At 57.1% G+C, this 15,877-nt stretch overlaps 1 protein-coding gene across 1 annotated transcript; it reads left to right on the top strand.

Moving 5' to 3' along the window:
- Window positions 1-2,644: 2,644 nt before the first annotated feature.
- On the top strand, window positions 2,645-15,539 carry Adcy6 (adenylate cyclase 6). Its single transcript, XM_004638610.3, has 21 exons — window positions 2,645-3,488; window positions 6,800-6,949; window positions 7,268-7,389; window positions 7,485-7,596; window positions 7,742-7,869; window positions 8,318-8,476; window positions 8,554-8,695; window positions 8,833-8,961; window positions 9,217-9,242; window positions 9,444-9,591; window positions 9,799-9,896; window positions 10,025-10,112; window positions 10,243-10,359; window positions 10,609-10,767; window positions 11,041-11,219; window positions 12,089-12,124; window positions 12,207-12,336; window positions 12,529-12,792; window positions 13,474-13,678; window positions 14,281-14,405; window positions 14,607-15,539. Exons 1-21 carry the CDS (start codon window positions 2,646-2,648, stop codon window positions 14,730-14,732), a joined length of 3,486 nt encoding a protein of 1,161 aa, XP_004638667.1. The 5' UTR covers window position 2,645; the 3' UTR covers window positions 14,733-15,539.
- Window positions 15,540-15,877: the final 338 nt, after the last annotated feature.

Below are 15,877 nucleotides of genomic sequence, written 5' to 3'. Positions count from 1 at the left end.
GACACAGGAATAGCTTCACAGGATTTTGATGAAGGTCTAGATTGATTTAGGCATACAAAAAGACCTTGAAGCCAGGCACAGCGGTGCATGCCCATGATCCGGGCACTTGGGAGGCTGAGACAGGATCACCTGGGCTACATCGTGAGTTTAAGATCAGCCTAAATTACATAAGGAGACCCTGTCTCAAAAAACAACCTCTCCCCAAAAAACCTTGAAAAGTTTAAAAGACAGATAAAATACATAAGCATATCCATTGAGCAGCCATCCATGTGCTCAGCAGATTTTTGGATCCTACAAGGTATTGTAGATTCTTTTTTTTTAAATTTTATTTATTTGTGTGTGTGGCCAGCTCAGCCCACCAGGGGGCGGGGCTGGCTGGCATGTGGTGCTGGGGGATTGAACCGCGGTTCCGAAGCTTGTTCTAAGTGGGTGCTTTAGACCACTGAGCCATCTCTCCAGCCCCAGTATTGTAGATTCTATAGGCAACAAAAAGCCACAAATTCCTGCCTCCCTGAAGTTAACATTTGAATTAGGAGAGACAGTGAACAAATAAGAGAAATGTGTGGAGAGGAAGCTTGGGTAAGGGCTGTGGAGAAAGAAAGTGTGAAGCTGGAAAGAGATAGGGAGAGAAGCCCCAGGAAGGAGGGTTGCTATTTTAACCAGTGGTCAGAGGACGCTCTGATAAGGGGACATTTGGGCAGTGACCCGAGGAGCTCTTACTCCGGGCCCTAAAGTGGCAAGTGCCAGGGGCCCAGCTTGGCCTGAGGTGGTTTGCTGGGAACAGCAGAGGCTGATGTGATCAGAAGAAAGGAAGACCAGGTAGCCATGTTAGTGACCATTTCACTCCAGTCGCCCCGCCCGTGCCCTAAAGCTGGCTTGGTTCCCATGTTTTCAGCTTGAATTTACTGAGTTCCTACTGTAAGCTGTGCCCAGGCTATGGCTCCAGAGAGAAGACACTGAACAAATCCCTCCTTCACAAAGCTTAGAAGAAAGGCAGACACAGGGACCAGGGTCTGATCCCGTTTGCCATGCCTACCCCCTCTCCCCCGGGGGGTGCTGAGACAGTGAGACTGGGCTTGATGTTGCTCCTGTAATCCCAGCGCTTGGGAGGCTGAAAACAGGAGGATGACTATGGTTCGATCTGTGTAGTGAGATCCTGTGGACCCTGTACTAAACACACTAAAAGAAAAAAATGCTTAGAAGAGGGACAGAGATACACACTAAACCAGGAGCAGTTTAATTTTAATTACAATGAGTGCTGGGAAGGAAATGTACAAAGGTAAATGGCACCAAACCTAGTCTGGGCCAGGGCTAGGAATCATCCCTGAGGAAGTGACACTTCAGCTGGGACCTGTGTGAGAAGTTGACTTTAGCTTAATGGAGTGTGCAGTGTGTGTGTGTGTGTGTGTGTGTGTGCGTGTGTGCGTGCGTGCATGCACGCGCGTGTGTGTTGAGAAAGGATGTGGAAAGAGATTCTCCTTTGTATAGAGGTCTCTGATTGGCAGCTCATAGGTTGAACTCATTCCACAGACGTGATTTATTTGGCTTACAATGTAGAAAAATGTGGATTAGTTGCCAACATTTAAAAATCAGGAAAGGGCCAGGGAGATAGCTCAGGAGCATAAGTGCCTGCCAGGCAAGCTCAAAGTGCTGAGTTCATACCCTGGTACCAAAAAATAAAATAAAATAAAAAATCAGGAGATGTAACATTGAAATCTAGCAGTATTTTAAAAAAATTATTTATTTATTTGTGTGTGTGTGTGTGTGTGTGTGTGTGGCCAGCTCAGCCCACCAGGGGGCAGGGCTGGCTGGCATGTGGTGCTGGGGGATTGAACCCCGGTCCCTGTGCTTTGCTAAGCTTGTTCTAAGTAGGTGCCCTAGACCACTGAGCCATCTCACCAGCCCGAGCAGTATTTTTTTTCTTTTTCTTTTTCTTTTTTCTTTTTCTTTAGCTTCCGTGGAAAACTCAGAAGCCCAGGCTTGGCCAGACACCAGTAGTAACCATGCTGGTGCTGGTGCTGGTGCTGTTCCCGTTCCCATCCAGTGCGGGTGTGGACTCTTCCTCTCTGCTCCCCCAGCAGGGCTGCTTCATTTCTTGACATAGGGACTTAAGTTTGTCACCACTGAGAAATCGGTGCCATTAGGGAAGAAGGGCTTGTTTCATGTGCTGGCATTGGCCGCAGGTAAATCTGGCCTAGGATCTTGGTTCTCTCACCTATGCTGTTGCTGGATCTCTTTCTTTCTTTCTTTCTTTCTTTCTTTCTTTCTTTCTTTCTTTCTTTCTTTCTTTCTTTCTTTTGTGGCCGGCTTAGCCCGCCCTGGTACCAGGGATCAAACTCCCATCCCTGAGCTTGCCTAAACTTGCCTAAGCAGGCACTTTAGACCACTGAGCCATCATGCCGGGCCCCGTTCCTGGATCTTGAGTAGGCTTCTCTCTCTCTCTCTCTCTCTCTCTCTCTCTCTCTCTCTCTCTCTCTCTTTCTCTTTGGGTTCTTCGCCTGTGGAATGGGGAGGCCGAGATGTTTTATAAGGATACTGGATGAAGCCCTTGGCCCAGCTGTGGAAGTGCCCAGATAGAGTCACTGCTGGTGGCAGTAGCCCCAGTGGTGGTGTTGATACTGTCTCTTACCTTTTCTCCCTGCAGCATGTCATGGTTTAGTGGCCTCCTGGTCCCCAAAGTGGATGAACGAAAAACAGCCTGGGGAGAGCGCAATGGACAGAAGCGCCCACGTCGGGGGCCCCGGGCCAGTGGCCTCTGCGCGCCGCGCTACATGAGCTGCCTGCAGGGTCCAGAGCCAGCCAGCCCCAGCCCTGCAGCTCCTGCCCGGTGCCCCTGGCAGGATGAAGCCTTCATCCGGAGGGCCGGGCCAGGCAAGGGCAGGGAGCTGGGGCTGCGGGCCGTGGCCCTGGGCTTCGAGGACACTGAGGTGCCTCTCGCAGCGGCACCCGACGTCGCACGCAGGAGTGGCTGGTCGTGCCGGCGCCGCCTGGCACGGGTGTTCCAGTCAAAGCAGTTCCGCTCGGCCAAGCTGGAGCGCCTGTATCAGCGCTACTTCTTCCAGATGAACCAGAGCAGCCTGACGCTCCTGATGGCAGCGCTCCTGCTGCTTGTGCTGGTGCTGCTGGCCTTCCACACGGCGCCGGCCAGTCCGCAGCCTGCCTATGTGGCCCTGCTGGCCTGTGCCGCCACCCTGTTTGTGGCCCTCATGGTGGTGTGCAACCGACACAGCTTTCGCCAGGACTCCATGTGGGTGGTGAGCTACGTGGTGCTGGGCATCCTGGCAGCTGTGCAGGTCGGGGGCGCCCTGGCAGCCCACCCGCGCAGCCCCTCAGTGGGCCTCTGGTGCCCCGTGTTCTTCGTGTACATCACCTACACGCTCCTGCCCATCCGCATGCGGGCCGCCGTGCTTAGCGGCCTGGGCCTCTCCACCCTACATTTGGTCCTGGCCTGGCAACTCAGCCGAGGCGACACTTTCCTCTGGAAGCAGGTGGGTGCAGAGGGCGTTGGCGCAGGAGAGGAAGGGGCTTGGCGAGTCGGGGCGGAGCTGTGGGTGCACCCAGGTGCAGGCTGTGCTTGGAAGGTCAGGTTTCCAAGGTTGCCCCCATGTTGGGTCTGGGTGTAGGACGCTGGGGGAGGGTGACCCAGGACCACTCAGGGTGGGCGGAGAGGGCTGAGGGCAGCTGAGAAGGCAGGCTTCCCTGTGCCAGGTTGACCCATGAGGTAAGGCCCTGGTGTTGTCCCTGAGGCCAGCTCTAGGTGGTGGTTTGGGGGATGAGCAGGTTTTGGGTGTAGTTGGCAAGGGAAGAGTCACCTTCTCCTGACCAGCACCATTCTGAGGGGACAGGGCAGGTGGGAGATGGGCTCAGTTCTCTCTTGGGCTAGGGGTAGCATGAATGTGGTTGGGCTCTAGAAGAGAGGGGTGCTGGCCGCTGATGTTGTCCCGCCCTTGCACATGGTGCCCCCAGCCTGGCAGCCTGCCCTGAGCTGCTCTGCTGGCACTGGAGGATCCTTGGGGTCAAGTGTGGGTTTGGGGGAGCTCTGTTATTCCCTGTAGAGTGAGAATAAGGACTCTGCTGCTGGCTGCTCTGTGGGCTGCCCTCTGCTCTGTGTGATCTTAGCCTATTGACCTCGCCTCTCCTGACCCAAATGTCCCGGGTCTGTAAAACGAAATACAAATACCGTCTCCTGCTGAGGGTTGCCCTTGGCACACCCCTTCCCAAATGGAGTAGGACCCACTGGGTGGGAACAGGCTGTTCCCTGGGAGGGGAGCTGTGGGGAATGCTGCAGGGGCCTTCTGGGGACCCGCTTGTGGGGCCTGTCTTCACAGGTCACCCGTGCCTAGGGCATAAAGTAAGGCTGCGGTAGACACAGCTTCCTCCTCAGCACCAGCTCTGTGCTGTGCTCCGCCTGGCTGCCTGAAGAGGAAGCCTCTGCCTTGCCAAGGGCTGTGCCCTGTAGCCCACCCTGGCCCACCCATGGGGAGGAAGTTGCCTGGAGCTGTGGGGTGAGAGCTGGGTGCCTTGGCATGAGGCCCTTGCATGCCCAGCCTGTTCTCCAGAACAGACCGTACCTTTTCAAAAGTAACTTCATAGCCCGTTTGTTTGTGGAGCACGTGCCCAAAGGGACCTCTTAAGGGGCTGGGTCCGTCTACCCTTGCTGGTCCCCCGGCTTCCCTCCCAGCTTATTGTCACACTGCTGGGGGTGAGGGAGCTCAGGGATGTTGCCTCTGGCTCCTTGTGGTGGCAGGTTTCTTCCCTGCTCCCAGCTGGCATGGTTCCCAGAGCTAGACTGGCCCCTGAGTGGGGAGGCCCAACCTCAGCGAGGCCAGGGCTCCTAGCCTGCCGCCTCCTGGGGTGCCTGGCGATAGCCTCATCCCTGCTGGCCGATGCCAACACGTTCTTGGGGTGGTGCAGAGCATCGTGCTCCCCCTGTGCCCATCTGAGGGAGCAGGGCTGCTCACACAGCCTCCTGGGAGCTGGGAACAGCTCTCTGCCCCTTTGGGCTCAGGAGTTTCTGGATGGGGCTGCGTTGAGCCCGTCTCCATCCCTGCTCGTGCTTGCAGTAGGAGCACACCCAGTGAGCAGGAGCACACCCAGCGAGCGGTTCCACCGTGACCCTGGCAGCCTAGTCACCTCAGGTGGCCTGGCACCTCCTGCAGGCGGCTGGGATGTGCAGTCTTTCAGCCTCTCAGCCCCTTCCCCTTTCCTCTACTGTGACTCACATTTTCCTCTAGGGCTCCTGGGGCCAGGAAGGGAAGTTGCCTGCTTCACTCCCCCTTTCCTCTGCCCCACTGGGAACTATTCTTAGCATCCCCAGAGGGAGAGCGTGTGCCCCCTCTTCACCCCTGCCGCTGGGAGCAGCTCAGCTTGGTGGTTTGATCCGTGGTGTGCTGGTCTGGGAAGAGAAGCTCGGAGGCTGCCCTCTGATCAGAGCTAGAAGTGCCGAGGGCTTAGCCACAGCAACCCCTCAATTTTCCACAGAGGAAACTGAGGTCCCAGCGATCAGGGCCTTGTCTAAATCTGCAGGGCACTTCTGTTCAGGGAAGCTGTGCGCCTGCTCTGCCCCAGCCGGGTGGAGTCAGGTTAACGCTGCCTTTCCAGGGCCACTGAGGCCAGCTCCCTTGGGAGCTGCTGAGGGTGCGGAGGAGCCAGTGTGGGCCCCACTCCGCAGGGCTGGGCCGCGCCAGGGCCGCTCCTCCTCCCCATGGTGGGGGCTCCGTTAGTAGAATGGATGGTTCCCACCTGAGCTCTGAGGCTGACCCTAAAGTGCTAGAGTTGGGGGTGTTAAGAGGATGCTTAGAGACCTGTACTCGAAAATGGGATTAGAACACAGACTTCGCAGTCTGAGTATCCTGGACTCAAATCCTATGCTGGCCACACCAGCTGTGCAATCTTAGGCCGTTTACTGAGCTGCTTTCTTTTGAGACAGGGTCTCACTATGTTGTTCAAGCTGACCTTGAACTCACTGTGTAGCCCAGGGTGGCCTGAAGGTCTCCAGCATAAGTCTCGAGTGCTGGGATTACAGGTGTGCACTCCCCCAAGCTAGTCCCTCACCTTCAAAATGAGATGCTGTTACCTGATTCATAGTGTTTTAAAAATTACATTAGAAAGTGTATATAACGTATAGAAAGTGTCCATCGAATCCTGGTACATTGCAGGGAGCCAACAAACTAGCTATGGTGGGAATAATAGTAACGGTCATTGTTGTTGTTGTTGTTATTACTATTTTGGCAGAACTGGGGATTGAACTCAGGCCCTTGCACTTGCCAGGCAAGCGCTTATTCTACTGAGCCACCTCCCCGGCCCCAGTAATGGTCATTATTGTTATTCGGTTTTCAGGGCAGGAAATTTTATTTCCTCTTTTGATATTTTATTTCCTGTTTGAGTTACAGATGAGCAAACAGGCCCAACAGAGAGATGAGCTGATTTGTCCTGGGTCACCCACAGGAGGACAAAGAGCTCAGGTCTCCTGGGTGCTGTCCTGTAAGGAGAACCACCTGGGGAGGGAGCCTTTTGTTTAGGTGTTTCTGAGGCAGGAGATCAGAGGGTGCTGGGGCTGGGTGTACCTGCCCTAGTTGGTGCGCCTGCTCTCCAGGACTGTGAAATACCACCTTTCTAGTCATGGAGTGATCCCAGCCAGCGGGGGCTGGGATGGGAAAGAAAGGTTGGAGGGTGGAGACACACAGGGCCCAGACCCAGGCTTCCTCCCATGGAGTGTGTCTAGACAGCGCCTTGCAAGTTGCATGCCCCGTGCATGTTGGGAAGTGGTCTCCCACCTGCCTCTGCTGCCCTCTTGCAGCTCGGTGCTAACGTGGTACTGTTCCTCTGCACCAACGTCATTGGCATCTGCACACATTACCCAGCCGAAGTATCTCAGCGCCAGGCCTTTCAAGAGACCCGCGGTTACATCCAGGCTCGGCTGCACCTGCAGCATGAAAACCGGCAGCAGGTGGGCTGCTTCCCCTGACCAGGCTGTTCCCTTTTTCTGTCCCCTCCCCCTTGCAGATAGGATCTGCTGTTGTACCCGAGTCTGTGGGACCTTGTGTGGCTGTGTAGATGCCCCTGTGACACTAGGGCTGTGCCCTGCCTGAGGAAGTAGACAGGAGTACATCAGAGGGTTGAGTCGGGACTGAGCAGGGCGCTGGGATAAGTGTCTGCTGCTGTCCCAAGGGGGAGCTCAGGCCCCAGAAAGGTCTGGGGTGCTCTGGGAGTGTGGCAGAATCTGTAAGGAGATGATAGCAGTGTCCTGCCGGAACCGCTGGTCTAGGAACGGCTGCTGCTGTCAGTGCTGCCCCAGCACGTTGCCATGGAGATGAAAGAAGACATCAACACCAAGAAGGAAGACATGATGTTCCACAAGATCTACATCCAGAAGCACGACAATGTCAGGTAGGGTGGGGCTGGGAGGACGTGGGGGGTGGGCTCAGGGCTCGGGAGTCAGGCTCCGTGGCTGCACAGCCCACCCCCCGCACTGTCCCCCACAGTATCCTGTTTGCGGACATTGAGGGCTTCACCAGCCTGGCCTCCCAGTGCACTGCGCAGGAGCTGGTCATGACATTGAATGAACTCTTTGCCCGGTTTGACAAGCTGGCTGCGGTGAGGGTGCTGGGCTTGGGGACAGTGTACCGCGTGTGGTGAGAGCGCAGCCTTGCCGTTGGCAGCTAGGGGCGTGGGGGCGTCTCAGTGAGGCTGACTGGGTGAGAAAGTGAAGGTGACCCTTTCCTCCACCTCTTCCCCTTAGGAAAATCATTGCCTGAGGATCAAGATCTTAGGGGACTGTTACTACTGTGTGTCAGGGCTGCCGGAGGCCCGGGCAGACCATGCCCACTGCTGTGTGGAGATGGGGGTGGATATGATCGAGGCCATATCGTAAGCAGTGCCCCGTCCCCAGGCTTCCTGGATTCGTGGGTGCCCCAGGCTGCTCCTACTCTGCGGGTTCGCAGGAATTTTCCTATCTTGGCTCTTTCTCCAGTCTGTGAAGAGACTCCATGTTCTGCTTTGGACTTTAGCCAGCTGGGAGGGGGCGGGGAGCCAGGGAAGTCGGGATTTGGGGCTGAAGAGATGTCAGCTCGGCAGAGCAGAGGTGAGAGTAGTGAGTCCCCCTCTCCTAGCTCAGGCCCGCCAGATGCTGCAGGACCTTGCTGACTGCACTTCCCAGGCCTTTGTGCTGAGCCCCTGCAGCCCCGTAGCACTTGCAGCTTGGACTGTGCTCCTGGCTGCTGCGTCGGCTCTGTCCATGCCTACTGACTACCTGGGCTCTGGGCTAGAGGAGGGGATGACTGTACCGGAGCTGATCCATAGCTGCACTTTTTTTCAGGCTGGTGCGTGAAGTAACAGGCGTGAACGTGAACATGCGCGTGGGCATTCACAGTGGGCGCGTGCACTGTGGCGTCCTTGGCCTGAGGAAATGGCAGTTTGATGTGTGGTCCAATGATGTGACTCTGGCCAACCACATGGAGGCGGGAGGCCGGGCCGGGTGAGTGGAGGAGTCCTGGGGTGGGCTTTGGGAACCAGCGGCGGATGAGCTGGGACCTCACCTGCTGCCCTGCACAGCCGCATCCATATCACCCGGGCCACGCTGCAGTACCTGAATGGGGACTACGAGGTCGAGCCGGGCCGTGGCGGTGAGCGGAATGCCTACCTCAAGGAGCAGCGCATCGAGACCTTCCTCATCCTGGGAGCCAGCCAGAAACGGGTCAGGGCCAGGGCCAGGGCCAGGGCCTGGCTAAGGGTTGGGGGGCGGGATGCAGGCCTGGTAAAGGGCAGAGAGGGGCACTGTCAGAGGCCTTCTCAAGACCCTCTTATGAACCTGGACCCCCATGGCCCACACAGAAAGAAGAGAAGGCCATGCTGGCCAGGCTGCAGCGGACCCGGGCCAATTCCATAGAGGGGCTGATGCCACGCTGGGTACCTGACCGAGCCTTTTCCCGGCCCAAGGATTCCAAGGCCTTTCGCCAGATGGTGAGGATTGGCACTGGGACCTGGGCCTTGATTGCTTGTCTCTGTCTCTCTCCATCCCATATCCCTCCTGCAGCTTCCACATCCATGTATGCTTTCTAATATCAGGGTCAGGAGGATCTCATCCAGGGTCCCCTGAAGTGTATGTGGTGAGGGGTCGGGGGAGACACCTGTCAGGCATTAGGGAAAGAGAATGAACTGCAGAGGGGAAGGTGGTTGAGACCTGCACTTTACTTGCACACTCTTGTCTCTTTTTAGGGCATTGATGATTCCAGCAAAGACAAGTGAGTCAGGTTCCTGAGGAGGGGCTGAGGGGGGAGAGGCGCCTGTGCCTCTGATGGGACTACGGGGGCCGAGGGCTTCACCAGCCACACTCTCGGCCTTGGAGTGTGTCGTGTGGGAGGAAAAACCATGTATAACGCCCTCCGCCACCGCTCAAGACATGGTGGGGCTCCAGCGCCCGCTGAAATGTGTTCCATCCTCAGCCGGGGTGCTCAGGACACTCTGAACCCTGAGGATGAGGTGGATGAGTTCCTGGGCCGTGCGATTGATGCGCGCAGCATCGACCAGCTGCGGAAGGACCACGTGCGCCGGTTTCTGCTCACCTTTAAGAGCGAGGATCTTGAGAAGAAGGTTTGGGGGATGGAGACAGAAGGACAAGGCTGAGGGCAGGGCAGGTCCGGGTGGGGAAGATGGAGGAGGGGTGGGTCTGAGGAGTGGGGACGGTGGGGCAGAGGGGGTCCATGTCAGTTGGCCACCAGCTGCTCCCCGAGGCCCCTAGTAGTGCCTGTCCTCGCTGTTCCAGCGGGGCCTGGCCCAGCCCAGCCTCTGCTCCCCCAGTACTCACGCAAGGTGGATCCCCGCTTTGGGGCCTACGTTGCCTGTGCCCTGCTGGTGTTCTGCTTCATCTGCCTCATCCAGCTCCTTGTCTTCCCCCAGTGAGTGCCCTGCCCCTTTTCCTAAACACTGAGGAGACCCCGGCCCCTCAAGCCTGCAGCCCTGGCCAGGGACTGGGGCAGGGATGCTCAGAGATAACTAGCATTCTTCCGGTCCTGTCCCTCCCCAGCTCCACCCTGATGTTTGTGATCTACGCCAGTGTCTTCCTGCTGTTGCTGCTCACCGTGCTGATCTGTGCTGTGTACTCCTGTGGCTCTGTAGGCAGAGGGGTGTCCCTGGGCTCGGGGTGGGCAGGGAGCAGGAGCGGTGCCTCTGGCGCGGCCCTCCTTGAATGGCCTTCTTTCCTGGCTCACATGCCTTCCACCTTTTGGTCTGTTGCTATTCCAGCTATTCCCCAAGGCCCTGCAGCGTCTGTCCCGAAGCATCGTTCGCTCTCGGGCACACAGCACCGCAGTTGGCATCTTTTCAGTCCTGCTTGTATTCATCTCTGCCGTTGCCAATATGGTAAGGATCCAGTGGGAGTTCTGTCTTGGCTGTGCCAGGCCCTGCTGTGACACTGGGAATGCAGGGAGAGTAAAACATGTTTCCTGCTCTCAAGGTGCCTGCTGTTGGAGGGGGGCTAACTTGGTTCCCCCTCACTTCGCTCCCCACTTGTCATCCCTGAGAACTTGGCCCTCTGGTAGAAGGCCCCTGGGCATAACCCTTGCGACTCTTTCCTCCCTTGGTTACCCCGATACACACTGGCTTTTGCAGTTCACCTGTAACCACACACCTATACGGACCTGTGCAGCCCGGATGCTGAATTTAACTCCTGCTGACATCACCGCATGCCACCTGCAGCAGCTCAATTACTCTCTGGGCCCTGATGCTCCCCTGTGTGAGGGCGCCGCACCCACCTGCAGCTTCCCCGAGGTGTCCGAGCAGCGTTCCAGCCGAGGGAAACGTCCTGGCATAGTTCTGAGCCCCTCTATGCCAGGCCTGGTGATGGGCATGGGGGATGCAGGACTCCTCAGAGTCCTGAACTCCAAGGGCACCAGGGGCCCTGGTGTGGTATAGGCTGGAGGCAGGTGGTATTGGGATGTGAGAGTTGAAGTGGGGAATACAGGTCAGGCAGGGTGCACGGCTTTTCCTGCCCTGGGTGCTGTGGCCTCTGCCGTCTTCCAATGCTGCCTCTCTTCTCCGCAGTACTTCACTGGGAACATGTTGCTGAGTCTCCTGGCCACTTCTGTCTTTCTGCACATCAGCAGTATTGGCAAGCTGGCCATGATCTTCATCTTGGGGCTCATCTATCTGGTGCTGCTTTTGCTGGGTCCCCCAGCCACCATCTTTGACAATTATGACCTGCTGCTTGGTGTCCATGGCTTGTAAGTTTACTTTCAGCCCTTTCAATGCCCTGGGAGCCTCCAGCCTGGCTAGATCATGGAGAGCCTTGCTAGTGCCCAGGCCTGATACCCAGTGAATGCTGAACGGACCCCTGTGGAAGGGAGCGGACTGGGGAATTCCTGGCATGTCACCCCGAGTACTTACCCAAGGAAACACCAGTCCTGGGAAGTCCCTGTGTCTTTGGGCTAAACAGTGAAAAAGCTCCTCACATTGTGTCTAGCCCGCTGCTTTAGCCAGCTATACGTCATACAGCTGCTTGGTGGCAGAGCCCTTGAACTTCTGGCTCCTGCTAGAGGGCTGTGGCTGGGATACCACACTGGCTTTTCCTTCCCAAAGCCCCATCCTTTGTGGTATGTTGCCATAGCAGGTTGTGGTAGAAAGAGCCTCTGGAGTCTGCTGGGTTCAAACCCCTGCTCTGCTACTCGACAGTTGTGTAATCTTAGGTGAGTTTTCTGAGCCTCAGTTTCCTCATCTGTCAAAGGGCAAACCCACCTAGATCACAGGGTGGTGGTAAAGGTCATAACCACTAACATTTATGAAGATTTACCTCCTGCTAGACATGTGCTAAGCTTGCATATGCAAGATCTGATCTACGCATTATTTAGATCTGATCTCTGTTTTACTGATGAGGAAACAGGCTCAGAAAGTCAATTGTCCCTGGTCATACAGCTGCTAAGTAAGTGAGCCACCAACTGTAGAGTTTCTCTTAGCCTCTGCCAAATAAAGAGCTAACACAAGGCCCTGGCTCATGCATGCCCAGTGGTGTGGCTTGCCAGTGCAGTCTCCTCTCCATGCCTGTCCAGCCATTCGGCAAGCACTGACGACTTTCTCTCTGGTGTCTTCCTACCAGGACTTCTTCCAATGGGACCTTCAGTGGGCTAGACTGGTAAGTGGGGGCTCAGAAGCAGCAAGGGTGAGGCTGGTAGGGGCCTCCCTCAAACACCAGGCACAGCTTTGTTTATCATCAGCCCAGCTGTAGGGCGGGTGGCACTGAAACACATGACGCCTGTGATCCTGCTGGTGTTTGCCCTCGCGCTGTATCTGCACGCCCAGCAGGTGGAGTCGACTGCCCGCCTGGATTTCCTCTGGAAACTGCAGGTGACTTGCGGGGCCTTTAATGGACAGGACGGGCCATGGGAGCAGAGCCTAGTCAAGCCAGGGACACATCTCTTATGAGCCGAGGCCCAGGGTACCCTGAGCCCACTCTGGCCCCATGTTGCCGTAATGTCCATTCTGTGTCTCCTGCCCACCCTGTACCTGGGCAGTGGGTGATGGTTGTGGTGTTCACAGGCGACGGGGGAGAAGGAGGAGATGGAGGAGCTCCAGGCCTACAACCGGCGGCTGCTGCACAACATCCTGCCCAAGGACGTGGCTGCCCACTTCCTGGCCCGGGAGCGCCGGAATGATGAGCTCTACTACCAGTCTTGTGAGTGTGTGGCCGTCATGTTCGCCTCCATTGCCAACTTCTCTGAGTTCTATGTGGAGCTGGAGGCCAACAACGAGGGCGTTGAGTGCTTGCGGCTGCTCAACGAGATCATTGCTGACTTTGATGAGGTACTTGCCAGTTGGCTGGTGCTGGCGGGGGGTGGGGTGGGTGGGTATGAGGTAGTAGAGGGAACACTGGGTGTAAGGCCGCAGAGGGAGGGGCTGGCAGTGCTTGGAGAAGAGGAGATTTAATGGGATCTAGTGATGTCATGGGTACGGATTAGGTAGGGACAGTGGAAGCAGGGACAAGAGCCCAAGGTGTCGGAGGGAGCAAGGAGTCATTGTGGTGGGGCAGGGTCATCCTTACTAGGGAGAAAGAGGACACAAGAATCTGTGGGAGACAGGACAGGGACCAGGTGGACGTCTGGGAGGGGCAGCAGCACAGGAGACTCCTGGGCAAGGTCGTTCCCTGATAGAGCAAACGGAGGCCGAATGTGAGCAGCTGTCCTGGGCGTCCTGGCCAGGAATGAGCTCCTCACCGTGCTCCACTCCCAGCAAGTGAGGACTCAGCTGATGCTCAGAATCCTCTCTGCTGATCTGAGTGGGTGTCACAGTTGGCCTTCGGGTCCTGGCCAGCCCCTCTCTCCTGCACTCACAGCAGCTGGAAGTGGGCTCACCTGGGAAGAAGAGGGGAGGTGCTACAGCAGGGGAGGGAGGAAGCGAGCGAGGGCCTGGCAGGGAGGAGGCAGGCTCGCCGGGCACGGCTGGATTTGGCCACTTGGGCCTCAGCCAGACCCCTGCACTGCCCAGATTATCAGCGAGGAGCAGTTCCGGCAGCTGGAGAAGATCAAGACGATTGGTAGCACCTACATGGCAGCCTCGGGGCTGAACGCCAGCACCTACGATCAGGTGGGCCGCTCCCACGTTGCGGCCCTTGCGGACTACGCCATGCGGCTCATGGAGCAGATGAAGCACATCAATGAGCACTCCTTCAACAACTTCCAGATGAAGATCGGTGAGGCCTGGTTCCCGCAGGTCTTCTCCGGGCTGTGGGGTGGTGCTCAGTGCGCCAGCTGGGGTGGGGCCGCGGGCTCTCTTCCCTCTGCTGCAGTAGGTTGTGTCAGCCTGGGGAGCTCTGCAGCCCGCCGGCCAGGTCTTTGGGGGATGTCTTGCTACGTTTTTGGTTTGGTCTTCATCTGATATGTAGCCCCGGCTGACCCTGAATTTATGGCAGTCCTGCCTTGAGGCTCGAGGGTGGAGATTACAGGCGTACACCACCATGCCTGGCTTTTTTAAAATATGAGGTACTAGGGATTGGACCCAGAACCTTCACATTGAGCTACACTGTTACAGTTTTTAATTCTGAGTATAGTCTTGCTAACTCACTGAGGTGCCCAGGCGAACTGGACTTTGCGATCCTCCCGCCTGAACCTTCCGGCACGGGGTGAATGGCTTGTGCTGCCATACTCGTGCCAAGTCTTCTGTTTTTCACCACCAGGACATCAGTGCCTTTCCACGTTTCCCTCTGGGCCCTCTCAGATGCCAGGAGCAAGAAGGCCTCTAGGCTGGCCTTGGAGGATCCCCTAGCCTCCATCTCTTTCCTTTCTTCCACTTCAGGGCTGAACATGGGCCCAGTCGTGGCAGGTGTTATTGGAGCTCGGAAGCCACAGTATGACATCTGGGGGAACACAGTAAATGTCTCTAGTCGCATGGACAGCACAGGGGTCCCTGACCGGATACAGGTGAAGGGCTGAGGCCAGGCTGGGAGGGGGCTGGGTCCAGAGGGCCTCCACAAGTCTCTCTGCAGGACAGGGCGGTGGCAGTCTTTTGTGGTGGGTGGGCAGGGCTGGGGTGGTGTGGCAGCCTTCCTGGAGAGCCCTTGGGCTTATGCAAATGCAGCAGGAAGGCTCCAGGCTAAGCAGGCTCCCCTCCTCCTCCCCCAGGTGACCACGGACCTGTACCAGGTTTTAGCTGCCAAGGGCTACCAACTGGAGTGTCGAGGGGTGGTCAAGGTGAAGGGCAAGGGGGAGATGACCACCTATTTCCTCAATGGGGGCCCCAGCAGTTAGCAGGGCCCTGCTGCAGATTCCACTGAAGGGACCAAGGCGGGTGTTGAGTGTGCTCTGTGCTTGCTGGGTGGAGCTGGGCGGGGACCCTGAGCCTCCAGACCTTGCTGATCGTGGCCAGAGGGATGGAGCACCCAGGCCAGCTGCACCTCTGTGCAGACTGCCCTCAGCCTGGGAACAGGGACACCTAGAAGATTATCCAACTGACTTTTTAATTGGGGTAGGGCTGTTTCTTCTAGCTTTTGGGAGCAGTAGAGGAAGCAGCACAGACAGGGGAACCCTCAGGCCTGAGAGATTAAAAGGGCAGTTTGCTTGCTTACCTTTTCCCCATCTAGACTGACGCAGGGCTGGCTCTTTCCTTTCGGTTTCCTGGGAGCAGGCGCAGGGAGTGCCTGCTCCATACCTGCCTTTGCGTGCTGCATTCCCAGCACTAGTCTTGGGCCTGCTGGTCCTATGCAGGTCCCCCTCCTAGCACAGGGCAGCTGTTCTGAGGATCCGGCTGTACCCACATTTCAGGGGAATGTTTCCATTTGCCAAATCCTAGTCCTGGGATCCGTCCCCAAAGGGGAGCAGAAGGACCTGGGACAGTTCAGCTTTAGCCCCAGCTCCTGCACATTCCAGGGAGAGGGGTGTCTGGCCTCACTGGCACTGTGAGAAGGCCCAGCCAGAGCCAGCATGGTGTGGCTGTGGAGGGTCAGATGGCCAGAAGCTGGGCAGTCACCTACAGGTGCCAAAGAACGCAGGCAGCTGGGTCGGGCACGGTGCCAGGCTTGATCCGAGGCTCAGCTCTAGCTAGGATCAGCCTTCTCGGTCCCACGCTTGATCTGAGGCTCAGCTCTAGCTAGGATCAGCCTTCTCGGTCCCACGCTTGATCTGAGGCTCAGCTCTAGCTAGGATCAGCCTTCTCGGTCCCAGGCTTGATCTGAGGCTCAGCTCTAGCTAGGATCAGCCTTCTCGGTCCCAGGCTTGATCCGAGGCTCAGCTCTAGCTAGGATCGGACCTCTCGGTCCCAGCACTGCTTCCAGCAAGGGGTGTGAAGCATCTCTGCCCTTCTATTGCCAGATAGAAAAGGGTCAGGGCACAGTGGAAGACGACCTTGATCCTGAACCTGGCCTCCCGCGTCTCGGGCCCTGGGAAGGGCCTGTGTG

This window comes from Octodon degus, unplaced genomic scaffold (genome assembly GCF_000260255.1).
Source record: "Octodon degus isolate 3935 unplaced genomic scaffold, OctDeg1.0 scaffold00100, whole genome shotgun sequence".
Taxonomy (NCBI): domain Eukaryota; kingdom Metazoa; phylum Chordata; class Mammalia; order Rodentia; family Octodontidae; genus Octodon; species Octodon degus.
This window is presented reverse-complemented; position numbering and strand designations above follow the sequence as displayed.

Coding starts and splice junctions, on each gene's coding strand:
- Adcy6 (XM_004638610.3), top strand. CDS start 2,646: ATGTCATGGTTTAGTGGCCTCCTGGTCCCCAAAGTGGATGAACGAAAA. Junction 7,597..7,741: donor GGTTTGACAAGCTGGCTGCG/GTGAGGGTGCTG, acceptor TCTTCCCCTTAG/GAAAATCATTGCCTGAGGAT. Junction 11,220..12,088: donor CTGCTTGGTGTCCATGGCTT/GTAAGTTTACTT, acceptor TCTTCCTACCAG/GACTTCTTCCAATGGGACCT.